This window comes from Cydia pomonella, chromosome 27, assembly GCF_033807575.1.
Source record: "Cydia pomonella isolate Wapato2018A chromosome 27, ilCydPomo1, whole genome shotgun sequence".
Classification (NCBI taxonomy): domain Eukaryota; kingdom Metazoa; phylum Arthropoda; class Insecta; order Lepidoptera; family Tortricidae; genus Cydia; species Cydia pomonella.
Genome location: NC_084729.1, coordinates 5,920,181 through 5,942,356, shown reverse-complemented (window position 1 = coordinate 5,942,356; position 22,176 = coordinate 5,920,181). Strand labels below are relative to the sequence as shown.

General features: G+C 37.4%; 2 protein-coding genes across 9 annotated transcripts in view; both read right to left on the bottom strand.

Annotated features, from left to right (window-relative positions):
• Positions 1-8,332: 8,332 nt before the first annotated feature.
• On the bottom strand, positions 8,333-9,987 carry LOC133532500 (protein HGH1 homolog). Its single transcript, XM_061871210.1, has one exon. It carries the CDS (start codon positions 9,855-9,857, stop codon positions 8,769-8,771), a length of 1,089 nt encoding a protein of 362 aa, XP_061727194.1. The 5' UTR covers positions 9,858-9,987; the 3' UTR covers positions 8,333-8,768.
• Positions 9,988-10,504: 517 nt separating this feature from the next.
• The window catches only part of LOC133532509 (uncharacterized), a 43,032-nt gene continuing 31,360 nt past the window's right edge, over positions 10,505-22,176 (bottom strand). For all 8 annotated transcript variants that reach the window (XM_061871229.1, XM_061871225.1, XM_061871231.1 and 5 more), the window contains 3 exons: positions 20,761-20,901; positions 14,348-14,515; positions 10,505-13,153 (listed from right to left, as the gene is read on the bottom strand). In XM_061871229.1, coding sequence (XP_061727213.1) covers positions 13,080-13,153; positions 14,348-14,515; positions 20,761-20,901 — 383 coding nt within the window. In that variant the 3' untranslated portion in view covers positions 10,505-13,079. The remainder of the gene's footprint in view (positions 13,154-14,347; positions 14,516-20,760; positions 20,902-22,176) is intronic.

Sequence of the window (22,176 nt, the reverse complement as noted above, 5' to 3'; positions counted from 1 at the left end):
ACTGTAAACATGCGCCTCTGTGGCCGTCTTTGGCATTCATAGGGTTAAGTCGTTATTTAAACCTTATGCAAAAGATATTAAGTTGGGTTTTTGACATTCAGTTCTTTAGAAGTATGTTATTTATAATAATAGGTCATTAATTTTATAAGGAAACTCTTATATAAGGAAAATTATATTGTTGAGTTGAAAATTGTTTGGAGATAGTTATGTTTAGTTGTGTTAACAATTAGTTCATAGAGAAGGGTATTTGGTTATTTAGTTTTGATCAATCAACTAAATTGTATTAGGTATGATGTTAATGCAAGTCAGGAAGTGGAGTCAGACCAAGCTAAGTTGGCAGCAATTTTGATAGCCCAGCCTGTGCGAGTGTTAGTAAACGTCATAATTTCATAGAAGTTTGACGTTTAAAATAACACTTGTACCTACTGTCAGGACTGTTAAAATCGCTGCCAACTTGGTCTGACTCTAGCATATGGCGACTTTTTGCAGCGACTCCGTAGCGCGATAGTAGCGATGCAGGGCTATAACCGCGAAAATCGAAGTTTTTCAATAGGGTTGTTTCCAATTTTTTGAAACGCTTGTATTACGTTCTATATTAACTAAAAGTTGCCCTAAAATTCAACTTTTATACTAAAAACGGCTTTAAATATGTTAAATTAACAAAATATATATTGACGGATGCGTTCGCGCCCAAAACGCGCTTTGAAAATTGTGTGACGTCACAGTTTACGGTTTGACACATAACTACATGTATACACACGTAAAAGATACGAACTGTCAACTGACATTTGTCATTTGTTGTTTATCGCCTAACTGTCAACAGTGTCAATCCGAAAGTTGTGACGTCATCAGAATCTTCAAAGACGTTTCGAGTTTGGTCACGTAACGTGTGCCAAAAGATATTTTAAATTCAATATTTACAAAAATATGGTCATTACAGGTCCCCTAAAAGTAGTTTAACATATTCTTATAATCCAAAAGAATTTATTGGGATACAATTCTGCCCTAAGATTTGTAGATGGAAACACCCTATTGCGGGCATTTTTCTCTGTCACTCTAAATAAGTCTTAGTGAGACTAAAAGAGAAAGATCCCCGCAATTTGCGAATTTCGGTTTTTGCGGTATGCCCCCAGAATCGTATTAACGTGTGCGAGAGTCTGCCATCTGGTGACCTGAATCGAAAGCGAAAACAATTCACGCTTCTAACGTGTTGCTTCCTACACTTCACACTGGCTTCTTAAATCGACAAATGGAAACGACATGCTTCGCGCTAATGAATAGGGGGCTCCTGTGCTGCCGTCTACAGTTCATGCACGGTCCCTTTATGATATGACGTGGTTGTAGCATGGTCGGAGAATTACCTGTCGCGTCATGCATCACCAGACATAAGTTTTAGTGGCAAAAATGAGTGTTTGAAACAATTAAATATCGATAAATCTGTTACCGATAAGTCAGTCATATATTAATAATTAAGAGATGTACTTTGACGACCGGTTTGGCCTAGGATAGTGACCCTGCCTACGAAGCTGATGGTCCCGGGTTCAAATCCTGGTAAGGGCATTTATTCGTGTGATGAGCATGGATATTTGTTCCTGAGTCATGGGTGTTTTCTATGTATTTAAGTATTCATAAATATTTATATATTATATATATCATTGTCTAAGTACCCTCAACACAAGCCTTATTGAGCTTACTGTGGGACTTAGTCAATTTGTGTAATAATGTCCTATAATATTTATTTATTTATGTAAATTCTACTTGCTATTAATTACCGAGAAATTTCAATAATGAAAATTAATTACAAATCTTTACATAATTTATTACATTTATTTTGTACTTAACAATAAAAAACTTACGCGTAAGTTCCACGCAGTGTCGGATAGGAGTCACAAGTGTTCTCAATTACACTAAACACATCACACACACAAAACAACACTAAATAAATATAACTAACAGTGTTCACTTCTACACTTTTGCACAATGACACATTAGACAGTCAACAAACAGAATAGTCTTTAGTTGCTAGGTAACTTGTTCTTTTTTCAATATCTCCTCTCAACAAAGACCTATCTGTTGAGTTATTTTTCTCAACCTGGGTCTTGCAAGTGGCTTTGTGAACATATCAGCCAGTTGCTCTTCACTGGACACTTTAGCTATGGCAAGTTCTCCACTTGTAACCAGTTCTCTCACAAAGAAATGTCGGACTCGGATGTGTTTCGTTCGACGATGAAACTCCGGATTCTCAGCTAGCTTAATAGCTGCTTCATTGTCCACTCTTAGGCAAGGTATGTGCTTGAGGTCGGTTATACCACCGATGAGACGAGAGAGCCAAATCGATTCTCTTGCAGCCTCGCTCGCAGCTACAATTTCAGCTTCCGTAGTTGAAATAGCTACACTTGATTGCCTTTGGCTGAGCCAGGAAATAGCTCCTCCCGCATACATGCAAAGCACACCACTTGTGGATCTTCCAGTGTTAATGTCTCCTGCATGATCAGCATCACTATAGCATTCCAAATAACCCTTTCTGTGATCTTTATGATACAGTATCCCCAAGTCTGGCGTAAATTGTAAGTACCGCAAAATTCGCTTCAGCTTGATGCAATCTTGATCACTGGGATTTTCTAAACTTCGTGATACTACGCTGACAGCATAAGCGATATCAGGCCTGGTGCATACCATTAAGTAGGCCAAAGCTCCAACCATCTGTCTATAGTTGCTCAGCATGTAACTCCGGTCAACTTTGTCACAAAACATGCTGTCCTTTGCTATAGGCGTCGAGACTGGCTTGCATGCATCCATCCCGAATCTGCGCAATATCTTATGAACGTACGAGGGTTGACAGATTTTTATATCATCTCCTCTGGTTTGTATCTCTACTCCTAAGAAGTAGGATGCTTCCTTTGTCGTTATCTTGAAACGACCAGAGAGCTCTTTGACCAGTTCGTCTATTAGCTCCTTATTAGTGCCAGCGACCAAGCCGTCGTCAACGTATAGAGCTATAATAAGCTTTCCAGAACCCTTAGTGCGAGTCAGAAGGCATGGATCGGCGACACTTGTTTCAAAACCAATCTCTTTGAGGAAATCCAAGATACATCGATTCCAACATCGTGGAGCCTGTTTCAAACCATAGAGGCTTTTCCGTAAAAGGCACACTTGACCAGAGCCATCATCATAGCCTTCTGGCTGTCTCATATAGATTTCGTCATCCAGAGAACCATACAAGAAGGCAGTTGCAACATCGAATTGCAGCATTGCCATTCCTTCACTTGCGGCTACGCTAATAACAGAGCGAACCGTCGCCATTCTTGTAACTGGACTGAAAGTTTGCTCGTAATCTATTCCTCTTTTTTGATAAAACCCTTTAATAACAAGTCTGGCCTTGTATTTTTCCACAGAACCGTCAGGGTTTAACTTTATGCGGAACACCCACTTACAAGGTATTGCTTTTCTTCCTTTCGGTAAGTTTTTCAGTTCCCATGTCTGATTTTCATTCAATGATGTCATTTCAGCATCCATAGCTGCTTTCCAAAATTCTTTTTCTGGGCTCAAAATGACGTCCTTTATAGAAGTCGGTTCCTGATAGTCAGAGTAGCCCATCTCTGCGTTCATAACAAAATCTTTGAATCTTTCAGGAGGGCGAAGAGTAGCACGATCTCTTAATATCATTCTTTCCGGTACCTCAAACTCTGTGCTTAAATGTTCTTCATCTTGGTTTTCTCCAAGCAACATTTCTTCCGTAAATCTCGATCCTTGCTCATCGTTTGAAAGTAACATTTCTTCCAGATCTACTCCTTGCTCTTCGTTCCTCTCATCCTCCTCTAATTCAACAGATTCTTGTTGAACTGGCGCTGGTAACTCTGGTAACGCATCTTCGAATTCATCTCCGCTAGCGGTAGGAACTTCAGGATAATCTACACCTTGGTCTCCTCTAAGACCAACCTCGTCACGCTGTATCACAGGAACAACCATGCTGTGATCTTCTTCAACGCCAAGTCTGTTACGTTGTTCTCTATCCTGGTCTAGCTCGTTTTGCGGTTTGTCGACAGATTTACGTACCTCCTTATGAAGAGGAATTTGGAAGTCAGTCGTTTCTTCTCCTCTTTCCGTGTCGTCTGAGTCTATTTTTGTTCGAATAGGTCTTTCGTCAAAAATAACGTCTCTTGACCTTACTAAGGAGTTCGTACCTTTGTTCCAGAGTCGGTAGCCATCATCGTTGTCATAGCCAATTAAGATGCACTTTGTTGCCTTTTTATGCAGTTTCTTCCTTTTCTGCTTAGGAATATGCGCATAACACGTTGAGCCGATAACCCGTAGGTGTTTTATTTGAGGCTTTTTACCAAGCCACAGCTCGTAAGGTGACTTTACTCCATCTTTGGTCGGACCTGTCCTGTTAAGAATATATACGGCAGTACTCACCATTTCAGCCCACAAAATCTGAGGGATTTCGTCGTGCGCGTGCATCATGGCTCGAGCTGACTCGACTATAGTCCTATTTTCTCGCTCGGAGCATCCGTTTTGTTCAGGAGTGTAAGGCATAATTAATCTTTGCTTAATTCCACTTGCCTTCAACAAATCCTTCACTCTCTTGTCATCGTATTCACGACCATTGTCGCTGAGCAGCTCTTTCACCGTATGTCCAGCATTCTTAGCTTCAGACAGCATCTCCTTGAGCTTTTCATATACGTCCGATTTGTTCTTCAAGAAGTATACATACCGGTAACGTGTACATTCATCCTTGAATAAAACAAAATATCGATATCCAGAATTGCTTCTTGCAAATGGACCACAGACATCAGAGTGCACCCGTTCTCCAGGCATAGTGGCTTTATCACGAGTGCCAAACGGTTGTCTATGCGTTTTTCCAAAAATGCAACCTTCGCATAGCTCTCCACTCTTCACAGTCTTGACTCCTAATTCTTTTTCAATCAGTGTCTTAATGTGATTTTTGTCTTGATGTCCCATACGCTCGTGGTACAATTGAAGCACGTCTTTATCCTCAACAAGGTTTAAGTCAGCAACTGGCTGTATGGCTTTACAATCCAATTTGTATAGCCCTCCATATCTTTGCCTTGTTCCTGTCATAACAACCTTCCCGTTGATAGTCATGGAGCACTGTGTAACCTTTGACTCAAACAGGCTATTTGTATTCCTGTCCTGGGTACTGAGCACTGAAAAAAGGTTTTTGCTTATTTTTGGTACATACCACACGTCTCTTAAGTACAGGTCATGCGTCTTTTTATTGACCGTGGCCTTCACATGAATTGTACCTTGTCCCACAGCTCCAATGACATTACCATCAGCTGTTGTGACGGTATGTGGTTCTCCAAAGTGCTCAAAGTCTGTATAAAGGTCACTGCGCATAGTGACATGGTGCGTAGCCCCGTTATCTACATACCAGCCCTCACTATCTGCGATAGAGTCAATCGAGCTCAATGTGAGCAGCATCATATTGGTGCTTGTTGACTTCTTCTGAGTGTCCCTCTTTGCTTGCGTCGGACAATCCTTCTTCAAGTGACCTACCTCTTTGCAGACAAAACACTTAAATTTACTTGCAGGTTTCTTTGCATCTTTCAATGTGTCTCCTCTGGCTACCTTCTTGCCGATTCTCACAGTCAATGCCGTGCCGCTTGACTCTCCGTGAGTATCCTTAGCGAGAAGCGCCTTTTCATGTGCACAAAGCTGGCTCGTAATGTGTTCCACTGTCCGATCTTTTTTCGCCATCAATAGCCAACTCGATCTGAAGGCGAAAAAATTTTCTGGTAGAGTGTCCAGAATCTTGCAGATCAATAATACCTCAGGAAGTTCTGCTTGTTTTTCTTTAAGGAGTTCCTCTTTAAGTCTATGCCATAAATTCTTTAGTTTTGACACATGAGTTGCCATGTCGTCGGAGACTTCCTTTTTTAATTGGAAGAATTCAAGGCACAGATCATATAACCGATCCTCATTAGCACCCTCATATAGCCTGTGGAGTTCTTCCCAAACTTCCTTTGGTGTTGACAGCCTTATTACTTTGCCGAGTGTCTCATCAGTAATGTTAGTTGTTATCAAAAGTAGGGCTGTACTTTCCAACTTTAAAAACTCTTTTATTTCCGTGTTGTATGTTGCCAAAGCAGCAGCATGAGCAGCTGGTACAGCAGCATGAGCAACGGCATTTGCCGCATCACCTTCGCCACTGCCGACCAAGGGTCTAATTGGCCTTTGTGTGTTGCCCTCCACAATATCCATGAGTCCATGACCGCGGAGCAGCGCTAGCATGCGGTATTTCCATGAAACCCAATTGTGGTCGTCTAGTTTGGTGATCGAAATTTTTGACAACTCCATTTTATTTTCAAATTTCCGGCAGCTGGGCCCGTAACCACTTACGCGTAAGTTCCACGCAGTGTCGGATAGGAGTCACAAGTGTTCTCAATTACACTAAACACATCACACACACAAAACAACACTAAATAAATATAACTAACAGTGTTCACTTCTACACTTTTGCACAATGACACATTAGACAGTCAACAAACAGAATAGTCTTTAGTTGCTAGGTAACTTGTTCTTTTTTCAATAAAAAACATAGACCGTAGTATACAGTGCTAAAAGAATAGAAAACGACCAATATACATTATTATACCAACAAACATTTATTTCAGAATTAAAGAAGATATCGAATGTGTTGCGAATTTTGCGGTAGCTATCTTCACGTATATATAGGTAACGTTAAGGTAACATAGATAACAGACATGTCGATATTTCATTTTGCTAAACACTTTATTTTGCCACAAAAACTTCTGTCTGTGCATCACTTTCGCGCTTACATACTAGTTAGAATGTGACAGGCATGGTGATAGGCGATAAAAATGGGACCTTGTTACCGCCGATGATCCCTACTACTGAATCCCTGCAATAAGTCGCCGTGGGCTACTTCCCATGTGTATTGTACATTTTATTAAATATAATTGTGTTCACGAGAAAGTGCCATAATGTAAAATGTTTGCTAATTATAGTGATCGGAATATTTGTGGTTGTAAATAAACAACTCTTGCTTATTTTTGTTATTTATTTGCCCTTTAAAGCGTAGTGTCAGATATTGTCAATGCAAAATTGAAATTAGCAATTTGCGGTCTTATAAGTTGAGTTGTTAGTTTCAAAATCACCCCGCCAAATTTGCCACTTTTAAAATCACCCCGCCAAATTTGCCACTTTTAAAATTACCCCGCCAAATTTGCCACTTTTAAAATCACCCCGCCAAATTTGCCACTTTTAAAATTACCCCGCCAAATTTGCCACTTTCGAAACCACCCCGCCAAATTTGCCTTTTTCAAAATGACCACGCAATGCCATTTTCAAAATTACCCAGGTTTCAGAGCTATCCCAGTGCAAGGTACACCATACCAAAGATACATTGATTTAGATGCGTAAAATATAAGACAATTTCGTGCTTCGAATTTGACAGGTAAACGAGATGGCGCTGAAGAGCGCCATCTTTTTTTCTTAGACTATCTCTTTTTTTTCTTAGACTACATCTCTTACAATCAATTCTCTTTAACCATACTTATGCGATAACAATGTGGTCAAGAGCCTAACATTTGATAATTCTGTTACCACCAAACGTATGGTGCCATACAGTACAATCGGAAGTTCGTCAAAGGACAAGAACACTCGAAAGCTCTAATCAAAGGGTTCAACAGCAAAACTGCTAAGGAGCTTTTAGGGCTCAAAAGGCAAAAAACCTGCGCGGTGACTGGACACTGTAAGTTGAACAAACACATGTTTCAAATTGGAAAGAAACAAGATGCGACATGCAGATTCTGCCAGGAGCCAGAGACTGCAATGCACATTCTCTGTTCCTGTGGACCACTAATGTCTAAAAGAAGGGCGGCATGTATTGCAAGTTGCAACCCTATGAGGTACAGAACATTACGGCCCAAAGAGTCTGGAACTTCCTGGATTCCACGGGCATTAGTAATGAACTTTAAAGGGCCGTCACAATAGATCACTCCTTGGTCGATGTGGCACTCAGCACCCCAATAATAATAATACAGTACAATCCAAAGAGTAAAGTATATCTAATTCAGCTGTCAAATTAGCAGCTAAAATATACACAACTGCAGCTTTATTTTTCCTTCAATCACTTGCAGAATAATCTGATGCAAATTTTGATTTGTTTCATTTTGGCTGGTATTGGTATTGTGTGTTGCACTTCTACTTAAACTTTTAAAAGCCATCGTGAGCCTCGTTGGAATGCTCGAAGGTGGAAATTGGGCTGTAGCCGCGTGCGTCAGTTGACGTCCTCGGCGGTCAAAGGTTGATATGGTTTTTAAGTAATTAAATTAAATGACAGCTCTGAAAACCATAAATAAATGCATTTATTTATAACTTAACCTAGCAAGTACACAAATTAAGAGGAAAGGGGACGGCCGCTTCTCCATAAATACATAGTCCCCATTTACCTCTCTGGATGAAAATCCACGAAAAAATTGATGAACTCATGTGATGTTGCCACTATGGAACATATTTTTACATAATTTGATGTATATTAACCATTTTGTACTTAGACTTTTTTTGATTTTTTGATTATTGCAAAAATTTGCTGCAAAAAACACTTCATACAAATTTTTATATGCTCCTAACTTTAAAATAATTAACAATTCGAAAAAAGAGCTGTGGTATATATACAACAAATTGTGTCAAAAGACTTTCAATAATGTTAATAATCCAGAGAGGAAAATGAGGACTGTTTGAATGAAAAGGCGATTTCTCACAGGTCCTGCACTTTTGTCTTAAGATGCAGCACTTTTTATATAATCTTCATCAATTTTTTGAAACTTCTCCTTATAATCCTCTGGCACATTAACGGCTGACAAATCCTCTGCTCCAACCTCAGATTCTTTCTGAATCAGAATATCTACAACATTCTCACAAGCCAATAACACTTTTGGGTCTTTCTCCCATTTGTGATACTCCCGTAACACGTAATATACTCCGTTGTTCCGTAGAATCTCTCTACAGTTCCGTTTACTACAAAACTTGTTCAGTGTCTCTAAAATCATTTTCCGAATATCTACATCGATTTCTCTCTTCTTTTCTTTAGGTAAATATTGCAATGCTATCGGCAGCACATCCATTTCTTCATCCGGATAATCCTCATTGCCCATTAAAGGGTTTAGCAGATATGTAAGTATATCTAAATCTGGGTTTAGCAATATATCATGATATTCAATATCAAATGATAGGTTTCGTATAGTTCCTATTGCACCTCCGCGGCGAATGTTAGATTGCTCATAATTGCAAAATGGCAAGATTTTAATCAAAGGTACGTGTGGGTTCTCCTCTGTCAGCCATTTGCGTATTCTACTGCTACAGCTCAGATTGCTGAACATGGCCGCAAGGTAGTGTAATTTCGAACCAGTTTTGTTAAAGTCAATGTTGACGTAAACATTCAAAATGTCATTTAATTTGGGTATTAATGTGTCTAAACACACTTCCAACTCATCTTCCAGACGCGTTATATTGGAAAGTATCATACAAGCTGCATCTGCATCCTTTTTATTAGGATCAAGAACATAACCTATAAGCAACTCTATTATATTTTTACAAGTACTCGGACGGTATTTTAGTATCTCCGAAGCTCCTTTGGAATTGGCTGTGATGTTTACAAGCGCTAAAAGAGCATTTTTAGCGACCTCATCCACACTATCACTAGTTAACTCAATGATACTCGCGATTACTTGCTCGTTTTTTAGCAATGCATTAATACCGTCTTCGCTGCCTGAAAGACCAACTAAATGGTCCAAGGCGATATGTTTCAGATCTATCCTGGAATCAAATTTCAGGAATTGTATTAATTCGTCGAGTGGATCTTTGGACATCCTGAATTTTGGGATTAAAACAATTTTTTCCAGTACTAATGCGTACTAAACACACGACCATTGACAGTGTGATTTTGACATTAATATGACATTGACATTTGACAACGAAAAAAATTAAATTGTTGCTATTACAAATAAATGAATGAAACTTAGTAGTAAAAAAACATTTAAAAAAAACCATCTAGCAATTTTAATAAATTACAGGGTTATTTTTTAAATCAAGAGTAACTAAAAATAAAGCACTATTTTTGTATCCCTTGATAATTTAAATAACAACGCCATCTGCTGTTGAGTAGTACAATCATTGTTCACGTAACTAAAGAGACATCTGTGAATGAGTAGCTAAAAAAACAACCTAAAGTCCTATTAGTATTTATTAACTAGATAGCGCTGTTGTCGGATAATAGGTACAAGTCATGGTTTAAGAAATTTCAAGAGAGATATTACTTAGTCTTTTCAATTCTTTTCCGACCAACTCACTGCTATCATCATAGAAATAGGATAAAGAAATAAGAAAAAATATAAAACGAAAATTCCGATTTTGTAAAAGTATCATAATTAAATATTGATGAGTTTTCTTTTGTCAATACACATTTTGTTTTGGGCGTTCCTCGAATTTTCATAAGGGATAAAATTCAAAAACCACGTCATTAAGATCGCCTTTATTAAAACTTTAAATAAAACGTTACATTTGTAAATCTATACTTGATTCTACATTCCAAAAATGCAGTAGCAATCACTAAATTACAATGAACTTTGAAATTACATCTAACTCTTATATCTATTAGTCTATTACTAAATATTGTGGAGTAAAGATTGTTTCAGCAAGGTATTTTCGGCTAAAATAAATATTAAATTTCGTAAATGTGTTATAATAAGTACCTAAAAGCGTGCCGTGATTTAATTTTTTCATTAGAAATATTTTTTTATTTTAACTCTCTAGTTAACAATGTGTGTAACATTTACACTAGTAAAAACACAAATTAAAAAGCCTTTTACCTATTAATTAGTGATAATTTTGTAATTATTCTATTTACATTTATTTTACGATTGGACATGTATTTATTGAAAGGACGGATATTTTAGGCACACACATTAATTAGTATTTAATTAGGTACTTTCATTTTAGCATTTTTTATTAGACTATGAAGCGTAAAAATCACACTAATTACTAAGGTGCGCTATGCATTATTTAATAACATTATGTTGTAAAATTATATAATAATACTTAAATGTATAATTAAAAGTAAATGAATATAACTTGGAGCAAATTTATGAGCCGACTTGCGCACTTTCATAAGATTCATAAGTAGCTTTTCTGTATTTTGTTTAACGCTTCGCCACTGAAAACTTTACAAAACAATAAATCTTACAGTGCGCAAGACATCTAAATTAATAAAAACATTTACTTAAGTAGGAAGGTTAATATACACCGTGAGCCCATATAACCAGACAGATTCTAAAGGTGTATTCTTGACCGTATTTAGAGACTAAAATGTGTTACAAAGTTTTCTGAAATCGGTCTTGTTTTAGACATACTGACAATTCTTGTAAATATTTGTTTCTGTAATAACTCAGTGAAAATACCTTTTTGGCTGAGATGCTGCCACTATGTGATAAGTTTTAAAGGAAATTCGGAAAATGTATTTAGAAATAAAGAAATAAAACTTCACTTATTCGTAGCAATGTTTTTTTTTTCGCAAATATGTAAAAAGATTAAACCTTTTTTGCTCCTTATGACCTCAGGAAGGCATGGTTCAGGTTACATGGGCCCACGGTTTATAATATATTTACTAAAATGAGTCAATCGAAATGGATTCGATTTCTAAATATAAAATTACTAACTATACCTACAGGGTATTTTTTTTAAACGTTTCTTCGTTATGTTTGGTACGGAACCCTAAAAAGCTGCAATTCTTTAACTTTTGCGGTTTCGCGTTCATTTTGCGGTTGATACCATAGTAGATTTTTTCAGTATGACAGGTACATAATTACACATTCATTTTGTAGGTTATAGCTTACACGAAAAAAGTAAGGCTCGTACACAATTTTAGTATTATAAATTGTTATTTCTGTTTAACCGAAATACAGTTGTCAAGTAGTGTTTTTACTTGAAATAACACAAATTAAAATATTTTCAATTTTTTTTTGTTGTCTTTTCTGTTCTCGAAAGATAATACGTTCGCTGCGGCATCGGGTCGATTCTACATCTTGCAAGTACCTATGCTTTTTAATTATGAAATTAACGTTTAAAATCGTTGGTGATTACTATCACAATTTGAACATATATGAATAATTAAAAATGTAATAAATCTTTTTTTGTTTGATTTTTATTTTTTTTGGATGTATTAACATACATAAAAATCAAAAGTTATTAGTAAAGCTGTCACTTGAAATGAATTTATCCTTTTTTTGTTTTTTGTAAAACCTAGTTCTTGCAAAGTGTTATTTGTCACTTAATTACATCTAATATCAATGAGGATATTTAGACAACATCCCAAAGTAGCAGCAGAGCCACCAAAAAAGCGTTTAGTACTGAGTAACAAAAAAAATGTGTTTTTTTTTTTCAATTAGTTCTAGAACTAGCATTAGCTATGAAACTAGATGTATTCCAGAAAAGTTTAGAGGACATTTTAGTCTTTAAATATGATCAGGCATACAATATTAAAATCTTTCGGGATCCTCGTGAAACACCGTGTATAACTTTCGGATACAGAAGTGGCAATATTTTTTTTGTGTAAGAGAAAAGTAAAATAAATCAGGGGTTATCAACTGTCCGTCGCGACATTTCGAGGTATCATGGCGTTTAGGGGCGTCGGGAATCGGTATCTATGTCTACTTTGCCAGCCCTTGATTTGAGAGCTACGCGCAAAAATCTTCACAATAAAAAAAATGAACATGTTAACGGCAGTAGCGTTACAAACAAGTTTGGGAAACCCTGATTTAAAACTTCTTCTAAAGCCCGACCAGAAATATATGATCATGGTCAAGAGGGCGCTGTTGTTCTCATGCTGGTGACAGTTGAGTTTAGTATGAAAAATTTAGTTCAGCAGCCGGTCAGGCTTTATTTTACAAAGAAGTAGAAAAGAAACAGGTACAAGACATTACAAAAAAGTTTAGGAACCCCTGAATTAAAATAATATTTCAATCATTTAATATACATTTTACCAGCGAAAAAATAAATGATTGATAATGAAGTGCAGACACTCGTGTAGTGATAAACTAGTTCGCCAGAACCTTCCTTATGCAGGACACGACGGCGATGGCGAACAACGACGTCGTCAGGATGGCAGCGTCTGGAAACATGCGTCATGACTACAATATACATCAATCATGTGTGTACTGTAATTATGTGGCACTACCATTATTATCAAAACATTTCTCACCAAAACACGGGTTATTTCGTAGTCGACATCTAGCGTCAAGTATTATCAGTACCGCTACTTGACACTAGATGTCACCAGTGTCGCGACTACCTAAAATTGTATTGCTCAACAATTTAGAACTAATATCATATAAGAATAAGAATAAGAATAATATTTATTTCAAGAATTTGGCATTACAAGACCAGCAGTACATTGATCCCCACACTAGGCTCAGCCTGTCACGTGGGAATCTCAGAGAAGTATCGAAATGGTGCGGTTCTCATTTTAACAGAATACATTATTGTTAAAGCTAAATTAAATAAGATTTTTTTAATTATATGACTAACTATCAAACTAAGCACAAAAACAGTTAAAAAGGTCTCAGTAAGTTGTATGTAAGTGAAAGTGTTTATGTGAGGGTATGTGTGTATATATGTGAGTATATATATATCACTAGCAGAAGGAGTTAAAAATGGTTCTTATGCAAAAATATCAAACATTGAAAAGTATTGTTAACGATGTGCTGATATTCGATTGAAAACGATTATCAGGGACTGATTTTGGGCCCGTTATCGGGAAGTGTGGATGTAAATGGCGCTTAAGAACTTACTGCTGCAAGTATGGCCCTTTGCTCTAAAGCCGCTCTCAGTGTCGCAGAGACAGATGATGTCCTTAGGCCCCAACATGTGGAGGTAGGCTAGCCCTGTTTGGGGCGTTGGGAGTTTCTATAAGTTCCTACTTACCTGCAGGAGTTGGCCTTATCTCTAAAGCCGCTCTCAACATCGCTCTGGATCTTTAAGTCCCAGTTTTTGGCTGGGATTTTTTTAAAGTTCCTAAAATCTTTGGTTTATATTAGGGATGTCTTAAAGGTACGAAATTACCGCTGCAATATGGTCCTTTTGTCTAAAGTCTTCAGATGGTGTCCTTAGCCCCCAACATGCGGAGGCGGGCTCTGTCTGTAGCGTTGGGAGTTTTCTACGTACCTGCAGGAGGCTGGCCTTATCGCTAAAGCCGCTCTCATCGCAGAGACAGATGGTCTCTGGATTTTTAGGTCCCGGTATACGCTTGGGAATTTTTAAAAGTTCCCACAATATTTGTTTTAATTTAGTGGGGTTTTTTCCTTACCACTGCAAGTATGGTCTTTTTCTCTAAAGCCGCTCTCAGTGTCGCAGAGACAGATGGTGTCCTTAGGCCCCAACATGCGAAGGTGGGGGGCTTTGTCGGTGGCGTTGGGGGTGCCACAGATGAGACCGTCGTTACATTCTTCGTTGGCGCCGCAGGAGTGGTACAACGCTGAGGAGGGAAAATAAATCAATATTATAGCGACATTCTTACACAAATTGACTAAGTCTCACGGTAAGCCAATAAGGCTTGTATTGTGGGTACTCAGACAACGATATATATAATATACAAATGCTTATAGTAAATACATATAAGACATCCACGACTCAGGAAGAAATAAATGGCCTTTCCTGGATCCGAACCCAGGACCATCGGCTTCATAGGCAGGGTCATTAACCACTAAGCCAGATCGGTCGTTAAAGAGAAAAGTATAAATAAGTGCCTAAACGTTGCGCAAACTACATCTAAGATCACGCTAACCGTATTGGATGTGTGCAAGAGGGAAACCATAAATTTTCAACATATTTCACGAGTGCGAAAGAGACAGACAACATATTCAGAGTCACTCCTTTTGATATCTGTAGCGACTCAGCGGCCTTAGAAATAGTGAAGTTTACTTTGACAGTATACATCATAACACTGAACGCTAGTGCACACCGGATGCGTGTGCGTACACGAGTACACGTGCACGAGCATGTGAGCGTTGTAATACACAGATCCTTTTAAGAGACGGCACACCGCTTGCGTGACGTGTACGTGCATAGTCCCTAGTTGGTCCTGTTTTTGTCAAAATGGTATCCATGAGGAATCCAGGGATCTCTTCAAATCTTATAGGCATACATATATTTAGTATATTCATTAACAAACCAAAGTATTTTCATCCAAACAGTGTCATTTGCAACAACGCATATTTCACTTTTGGCGAGTTGTCCTCTTCGTTATCTTATCTTATATCTTTAAACGAGCAATTCTTGTGCTTTAATCGAGTTATTCTTCTATATATTTCGGGGATCTCGGAAAGGGCTCTAACGAATTCGATAAAATTTGCTATACCTATGGGGTTTTCGGGGGGCAAAAAATCGATCTAGCTAGGTCTTTTCTCTGGGAAAACAATCATTTTAAAAATTTTATATGTTGTCTTCCAGATATTTTTTGTTAAGCAAGAAAGATCTGAAGGAACATTTGTGTTAAGGTCTAGTTCTGATGATGGGTTCCGTGAGGCCCAACTCCTCAAATCTTGATGGCTTCACATCTAGACCTTAAAACTTGAAATGTACCTAAAAGCGTAAACATGTTTAACGATATGACAGTTTGGCCAGAGAGGAACAAGTCATCCAATGCATCACTCGTAAGGAAAACGAATAAAAATCGTAAAATTAAATTTAATCTTTAATAAAGTAAAACTGCCTAAAAAAGGATAAAATAAAATATCATCCTGTTTTATACACGTTAGCTATTTTTGTATTTATTTATGCCAACTTCAACTTCAGTATTGTTTTGTGATGAAAGCATAAACTAAAAGGAAATAAAGAAAGTATCTGCCACCAAGCTCGGACAATTGCGAACTAACACGAAACCGTCATTAAAATCAAATTAAAGAATTTCACATGAAATATCCGACACGATGAAGAAACGAATGTACATTTTGTTATTTTTTTAATACCCGCAGAGTGGTTTTCAGAAAAAGTGTATCTTTTCGTAAAATAATATTTATTATGGGTTTTTTCTACTCAGAATCACGAGAATTTTTATTTAAAACTAACGAGTAAAACTCTCTCCGCATTTTTTAGCTTCACTCCGCAAAATTTTATAATTTTAAGTTGTATTGTAGTACAGTTGTAGATTGTAGGTACTTCCCTATGTCTGATTCCCATGATATACTAATGAAATTTCGATGGAAATCACAAATACATTTAGCTTAGGTTCAATAGAAAGGTCTTGAGGAGTACAGTCAGCATCAAAAGTAGCGGATCAAACAACGCTTCAAAAGTATCTACCATTCTGTAACAGCTTAACAAAAAGGGATGGTTCTATATGTAGAACAATTAAGACTGAAAAAGATATAGCTTTGAACGTGAATTTTAGAGATTTATCTGTATTTGGAAAAGTTATCCGGAATATCAGATACTTTTGACGCGTTGTTTCATCCGCTAATTTTGATGCTGACTGTACTTGATAGAGAGCAAAAGCGTGTCATCAATAGTAGCTTGTTAACCAAGGGATGAAATGGTGCCTTTCACAGTAAACATTAACAACTAAAACACTCTACTCTTCATTTTGAATACGAGAAAAGTAAAATACTTTCATGCCCATTTTAGAAACACGGCTAAGTATAGTATTTAACTTCAGTACCTAGTATTTTTTGGGGGTACTTTCAACTAATAATTTAGGCCAAAATATCTTTATTTATGGAATGGGAAGTTAATTATCAGAATGAAAATTGTACAATAAATCCATTTGAAACCAAAATTTTATTTGCTTATCGTAAATTAAAAAAAAAAACATACTCAGAAAATACAGTGCTTTGGAGCAGAATTGTATAATTTTCTGCAAAAAAATTTTAGAACAACAAAGACCTACTTTCAGAGCATGTAAAATGAAAAATAAATTTTGTGACAAAAATGGGATTAGTACCAATTTACTAATGTGAAGGACGTTTCAAGAACACTATGTATGTTTTCCTAATCTGTTCTCAAATCGACCAAATCTGACATATTATGCTATAAAACTAAGAAAGGGTAACCTTGATTGAGCACACGATATCTTTTAATTGGCCTCACAGCACGAAAGGTTATCGATCACAGCTGTGACTTATTAAAAAGTACCCATTTCACAAGGAGGTACTAAATACATATGTACGTATATTTTTCAAATATTGTAGATCTAGTAATTGTTTTCTTTTCACCACACAAACTCGTAAAGGCTCCCTTCAATTTGTATTGAAATGGCTGACGCAGCGTATGCTGAGCCCGTTCCTTTTGCCGCGCATGCCAATTTTTTTAAAGTTAAACATCGTATTTTGTGGCCTATCTGTTTTTTTATTGTGTGGCAATAAATGGTTTCTTATTCTTTTCTTATTCTCTGTACAGTTACTTCAAAAATAATAAAGTTGCATTTTATCTACATGAAAGGCAAATTACTTTGATGCATACAATAAGGTGTAACAAAAATACTGTGGATCCGTTTAAGGGCATATTCGGTACCAAATTTTTTTACGCGAATTTTTTTGGGATTTGGTATGGGGGGTTGGTTGACTAGAACGACCTGCCCCATAGAAAATAAAAAAAATATTTTGGCGTCCAAATTTATTTTCCTGTACTTTTTCCTGCCCGCGTAGCCAACGTGTCTATCGTTCACGCTCCGTGGCGAACGAAACGCAACTGTCACAGTCGCACTAATAAAGAAGAGTGATAGAGAGAGATGATTACGATACTCTACGGAGCGTTAACGATTGTAACGTTGGCTACGCGGCCACAAAAAATGATACCGAATACTTAAAGGTATGCCCACTAATTTTGCTACACCCTGTATGCTGAGTTATAAGTGACGATTTTGAACGTTTTTGATTTTAAAAAAATGATAAAGTTCATTTGGATTTTATTTGAAATTTGTTAATATTAGCACGAGGATTTAAATTACAATTATGCAAAACAAATAACTATCTATTTTCGTAAAATACTAGGACTATAGGGCACCAATCTGTCTTTATCTCAGGCGGTTGCTACAGAATTTACATATCTTTTTTTTTTTTTATATTACGTCGGTGGCAAACAAGCATACGGCCCGCCTGATGGTAAGCAGTCTCCGTAGCCTATGTACGCCTGCAACTCCAGAGGAGTAACATGCGCGTTGCCGACCCTAAACCCGCCCCCCCTCGTTGAGCTCTGGCAACCTTACTCACCGGCAGGAACACAACACTATGAGTAGGGTCTAGTGTTATTTGGCTGCTGTTTTCTGTAAGGTGGAGGTACTTCCCCAGTTGGGCTCTGCTCTAGATCTGGAATGACATCCACTGGCTGTGCCCTACCACACAAAGCGACATGACATTCACAATGCCCATACCTCTCTTTTGGACGTAGTTTAAGGACGTACCCGGGTTCGGGATTTTTTTATTTATTCGCAAAAATGATAAATTGTAGATTGTTAACCAAGGGATGAAATGATGCCTTTCACCCGAGTTTACTTTACTTTACATTCTATATACATGTAAGTTTCGAAGTAAAATACATGTTTTTATAAAAACATGACTAAGTATATTTTTTTATAGCATTTCTTTTTTTTAATTTTCAATTAACCATTTAGGTAAAAGTATTGTTATTTATGAAATAGTGACTTAAATATCAGAATAGTAATTGTCACATTCTCACAAATCCATTTAAAACCAAATATCTATATATCGTATCTACTTAACCTTTTAACCGTCGCAGACTTATATATAAGTACACCTTCCTTAATTGTACTTTACTTATTTACTACACATTAAGCATGCAGTTGAGCGGAGTGATGCATTTACACCACGTATAAACTTCTTCTAACAAGTTTCAGTGGTGTATCTTAGATGTAAGTAAGTAAGTAAATATTCTTTATTGCACCACAAAGAAAACAAATTTATAAACAGATTTACAATGTAAAGAAAGGTAGCAACAGGCGGTCTTATCGCTGTATTAAGCGATCTCTTCCAGACAACCTTAGGGTAGCAGGATATAAAGAACAGTAAGTTTTTAGAACAGGTAGTGCACGAATGAATTAGAGGAATAGGAAATTACACATACATTAAGCAGACAGTACATACAGTACATTTACAATTTAAATAAACATATAAATATAACAATACATACCTACATTAAAATAAATAAATATTAGATACATAACTAAATATACATACAAACATAATATAACACAGCGGCACAGCGGCATGTAATTTATTTGTGTAATTTTTTGTTATATATAAAAAAAAATAAGATTCAATATCCAGCACATTTGGCCGCAGTCTGATAAATAAAACAAAAGTTCTCGATGAAACGATGCACGCTCGATGAAAAATTATAACCGGTTAAAAGGTTATTAAAATACAAATTAGCGTCATGCAGCCAAATATGAGACCAGTCCATAGAGCATAATAACTCCTTAGCAAACGCCTCGGTTAAAAAGTAAACCTCTGGTTTCGTTGGCTACTTTCTTATTAACGCTTTACGTGTCCTAGATGAGGCCCTTCGTGTAGAGGCCCGCAATTATAAGAAAGGTTGCATGTCACAATTAATTAGAAGCCTAAAGGTCAATAGAGTATTGTAACGATGATTTTATTTATTATTACCCTCTTCCCGCGATTTTGTGTGCGTACATGTCCTAAAACTGCCCCTTTCTATTAGCATAGACAAATATAAGTTTTCATACAATACATCAGTTTTCTTACCAAAACGCGAGTTATTTCGTAGTCGACATCTAGCGTCAAGTAGTGGATTTATCAGTTTACTACTTGACACCAGATGTCACAAGTGTTGCGACTGACGAACAATGTATTGCCAAAACAATTTAGAACTAATATTACTAGCAGAAGGAGTTAAAAGTGGAGTTCCGGTTAATCCGGTTATAATATTAGCTGAAAATTGTTGAGCATTAGAGTTTTCGTTCGTCGCGAGATCTATTGTCAACTAGCAGTTAATACTGATAAATTCCGCTTTTTGGTAAGAAAACTGATATATGGAGTTACTACCCTTTACTTGTATTTCTATATGCTATTAGTACTTACTGCCACAAATGCTTGTGTCTATATGCTAACCCTACTGTAACTATTTAACTTTTTTTTTCGGATTGATCCTTGAAAGAAGAACTATCCTATGGCACTTACTACTATGCCAAACACCTGATTGGGTACAGGGTCACATAGCCCGGGAGTTATTCGGTTTGACGTTTAAATGTGCGAAAGAAAATTGATATCATACCTAATCGATGTCGATGTCGGCGTTCCTGCGTGATTTTATATTTAAATGAAAAATGGAAAAATGTACGCTTCCGGCAGGATTTGAACCCCAGACATCTACAATCCGTGCATCGCTCTCACACGTGACATGGACAGGCACACTATTGTACCACGGGACAACATGTCTGTGAGTCAAAGTTCACACTTAGTAGGCGCCTCATACTGGCCGTTGATTGGTGCACTGTCTCTGGACAGAAATTTCGTCTGTGAGTCCTATGACTGCAACAGTGCTCAACACTTGATCAACATCCTACGTTACCCGGTGATCGTACTTTGCCATACAGACATCATTTGTGAGTTGAAGTGAGTCCTCACGCTAGTTGCTGTAATAGTACTATATGAGTCTCACGGTGAGCATATCCCGCTTTCCGTTGACCGCACAGACATTTGTGAGTCAATGTAACTCAAGTAACAGTAAGTAAGTAACACTACTCACATTTAGTCAACGCCTCACACTGCCCGTTGATCGGCGCACTGTTGTCCCCGCATAGACATCTCGTCTGTGAGTCGAAGTGAGTCCTCACGCAGGAGCTGGTGGCGACCGCGATGCACTCGTTGTGCCTCGAACACGGCTTGGCTGGAAAATTAAATATTATAAACATATTTACATAGATAAGATGTATTTTGACGACCGGTCTGGCCTAGTGGGTAGTTACCCTGCCTATGAAGCCAATGGTCCTGGGTTCGAATCTCGGTAAAGGTATGTATTTGTGTGGTGAACATTGACCACAGGTATTTTTTCCTGAGTCACGGATATTTTCTATTTATTATGGTGGTGGGTTTCTATCGGTTAGACCGCCTGTTGTATTATTTGTTTATCTTCTTGATGTATTATATGTGTTTCCATGTACATTTTGTTCTGAGGTTGTGCAATAAAGAGGGTTTGTACTGAATTGTGTTGTAAACGGTTAAATCAGGATCCTAACAGATCGAACAGACGAACATCGTTTTTTTTTCATCGTATTCTTAAAATGTTACTACTCGTATCGTATGTATGTTTGTAGGGGTCAAAATTTGAAAGTTAAATTTGACCCACTTCCCGGTTTCCGATGAAGCAAAAAAATTTTATACATATTGTAAGTAGGGTGATACTGATAATGCAATATTATGGTACCATCGAGCTGATCTGATGATGGAGACAGGAGGAGCCATAGCTATAGGAACTCTGTGATAAAACAATGCAACCTAATTGTGTTTCGGGTTTAATTGCCTGGATGAGTAGGTATTAGCTGCATGTGGAAAGAAAAGTCAGCGCTAAAAGCTTTTACCAAAAACTTCTTTTGATGTATTTTGGCTTGGATTGGAAAAGTTAAATAACCTTTAGCATACGTCGTTATTCAGAACGAATGTTTTGTGAAACAGAAGCTATAATAGTTTCAACTTTTATAATGTCGGGCGCTATTGCTAGGGTTGTCGATCACGCAGAATTGCTTTTTTTCTATCACACTGATGCCGGTCTGGTGTGAGTGAGTGAGACAGTGCATGTTTTGGTAAGAAAACTGATGTATGCTGGTTATTTAAGTAATTGTCAAGTCTGCTACTTATGAAACTTCAAAACGATTGTTATGTTATATGTATAGATCGTGTCGTTCACGAACACGCGTGCCTTGACATGTAATGTCATGTTGTTAAAGGTTAGATTTGACAAATCTCCGCGTCATCGTGGATGACACGAACTATAATGGAGTGAAAATGTACGAGTAGGTATCCACAATGCCGGATTTAGAGGTCTGGAGGCCTCGGGCAATAAAGGAGGCCCCCTGGCCCCAATTTTTTTCCAAATAAAATGGTCAATTTACCGAATTCTCTATTGTGGGGGCCCGGGGCAGTAGCCCCGGTTGCCCTCCCCTAA

Bases quoted from the DNA above. Each gene is read 5' to 3' on its own strand.
- LOC133532500 (XM_061871210.1), bottom strand. From the start codon at position 9,857: ATGTCCAAAGATCCACTCGACGAATTAATACAATTCCTGAAATTTGAT.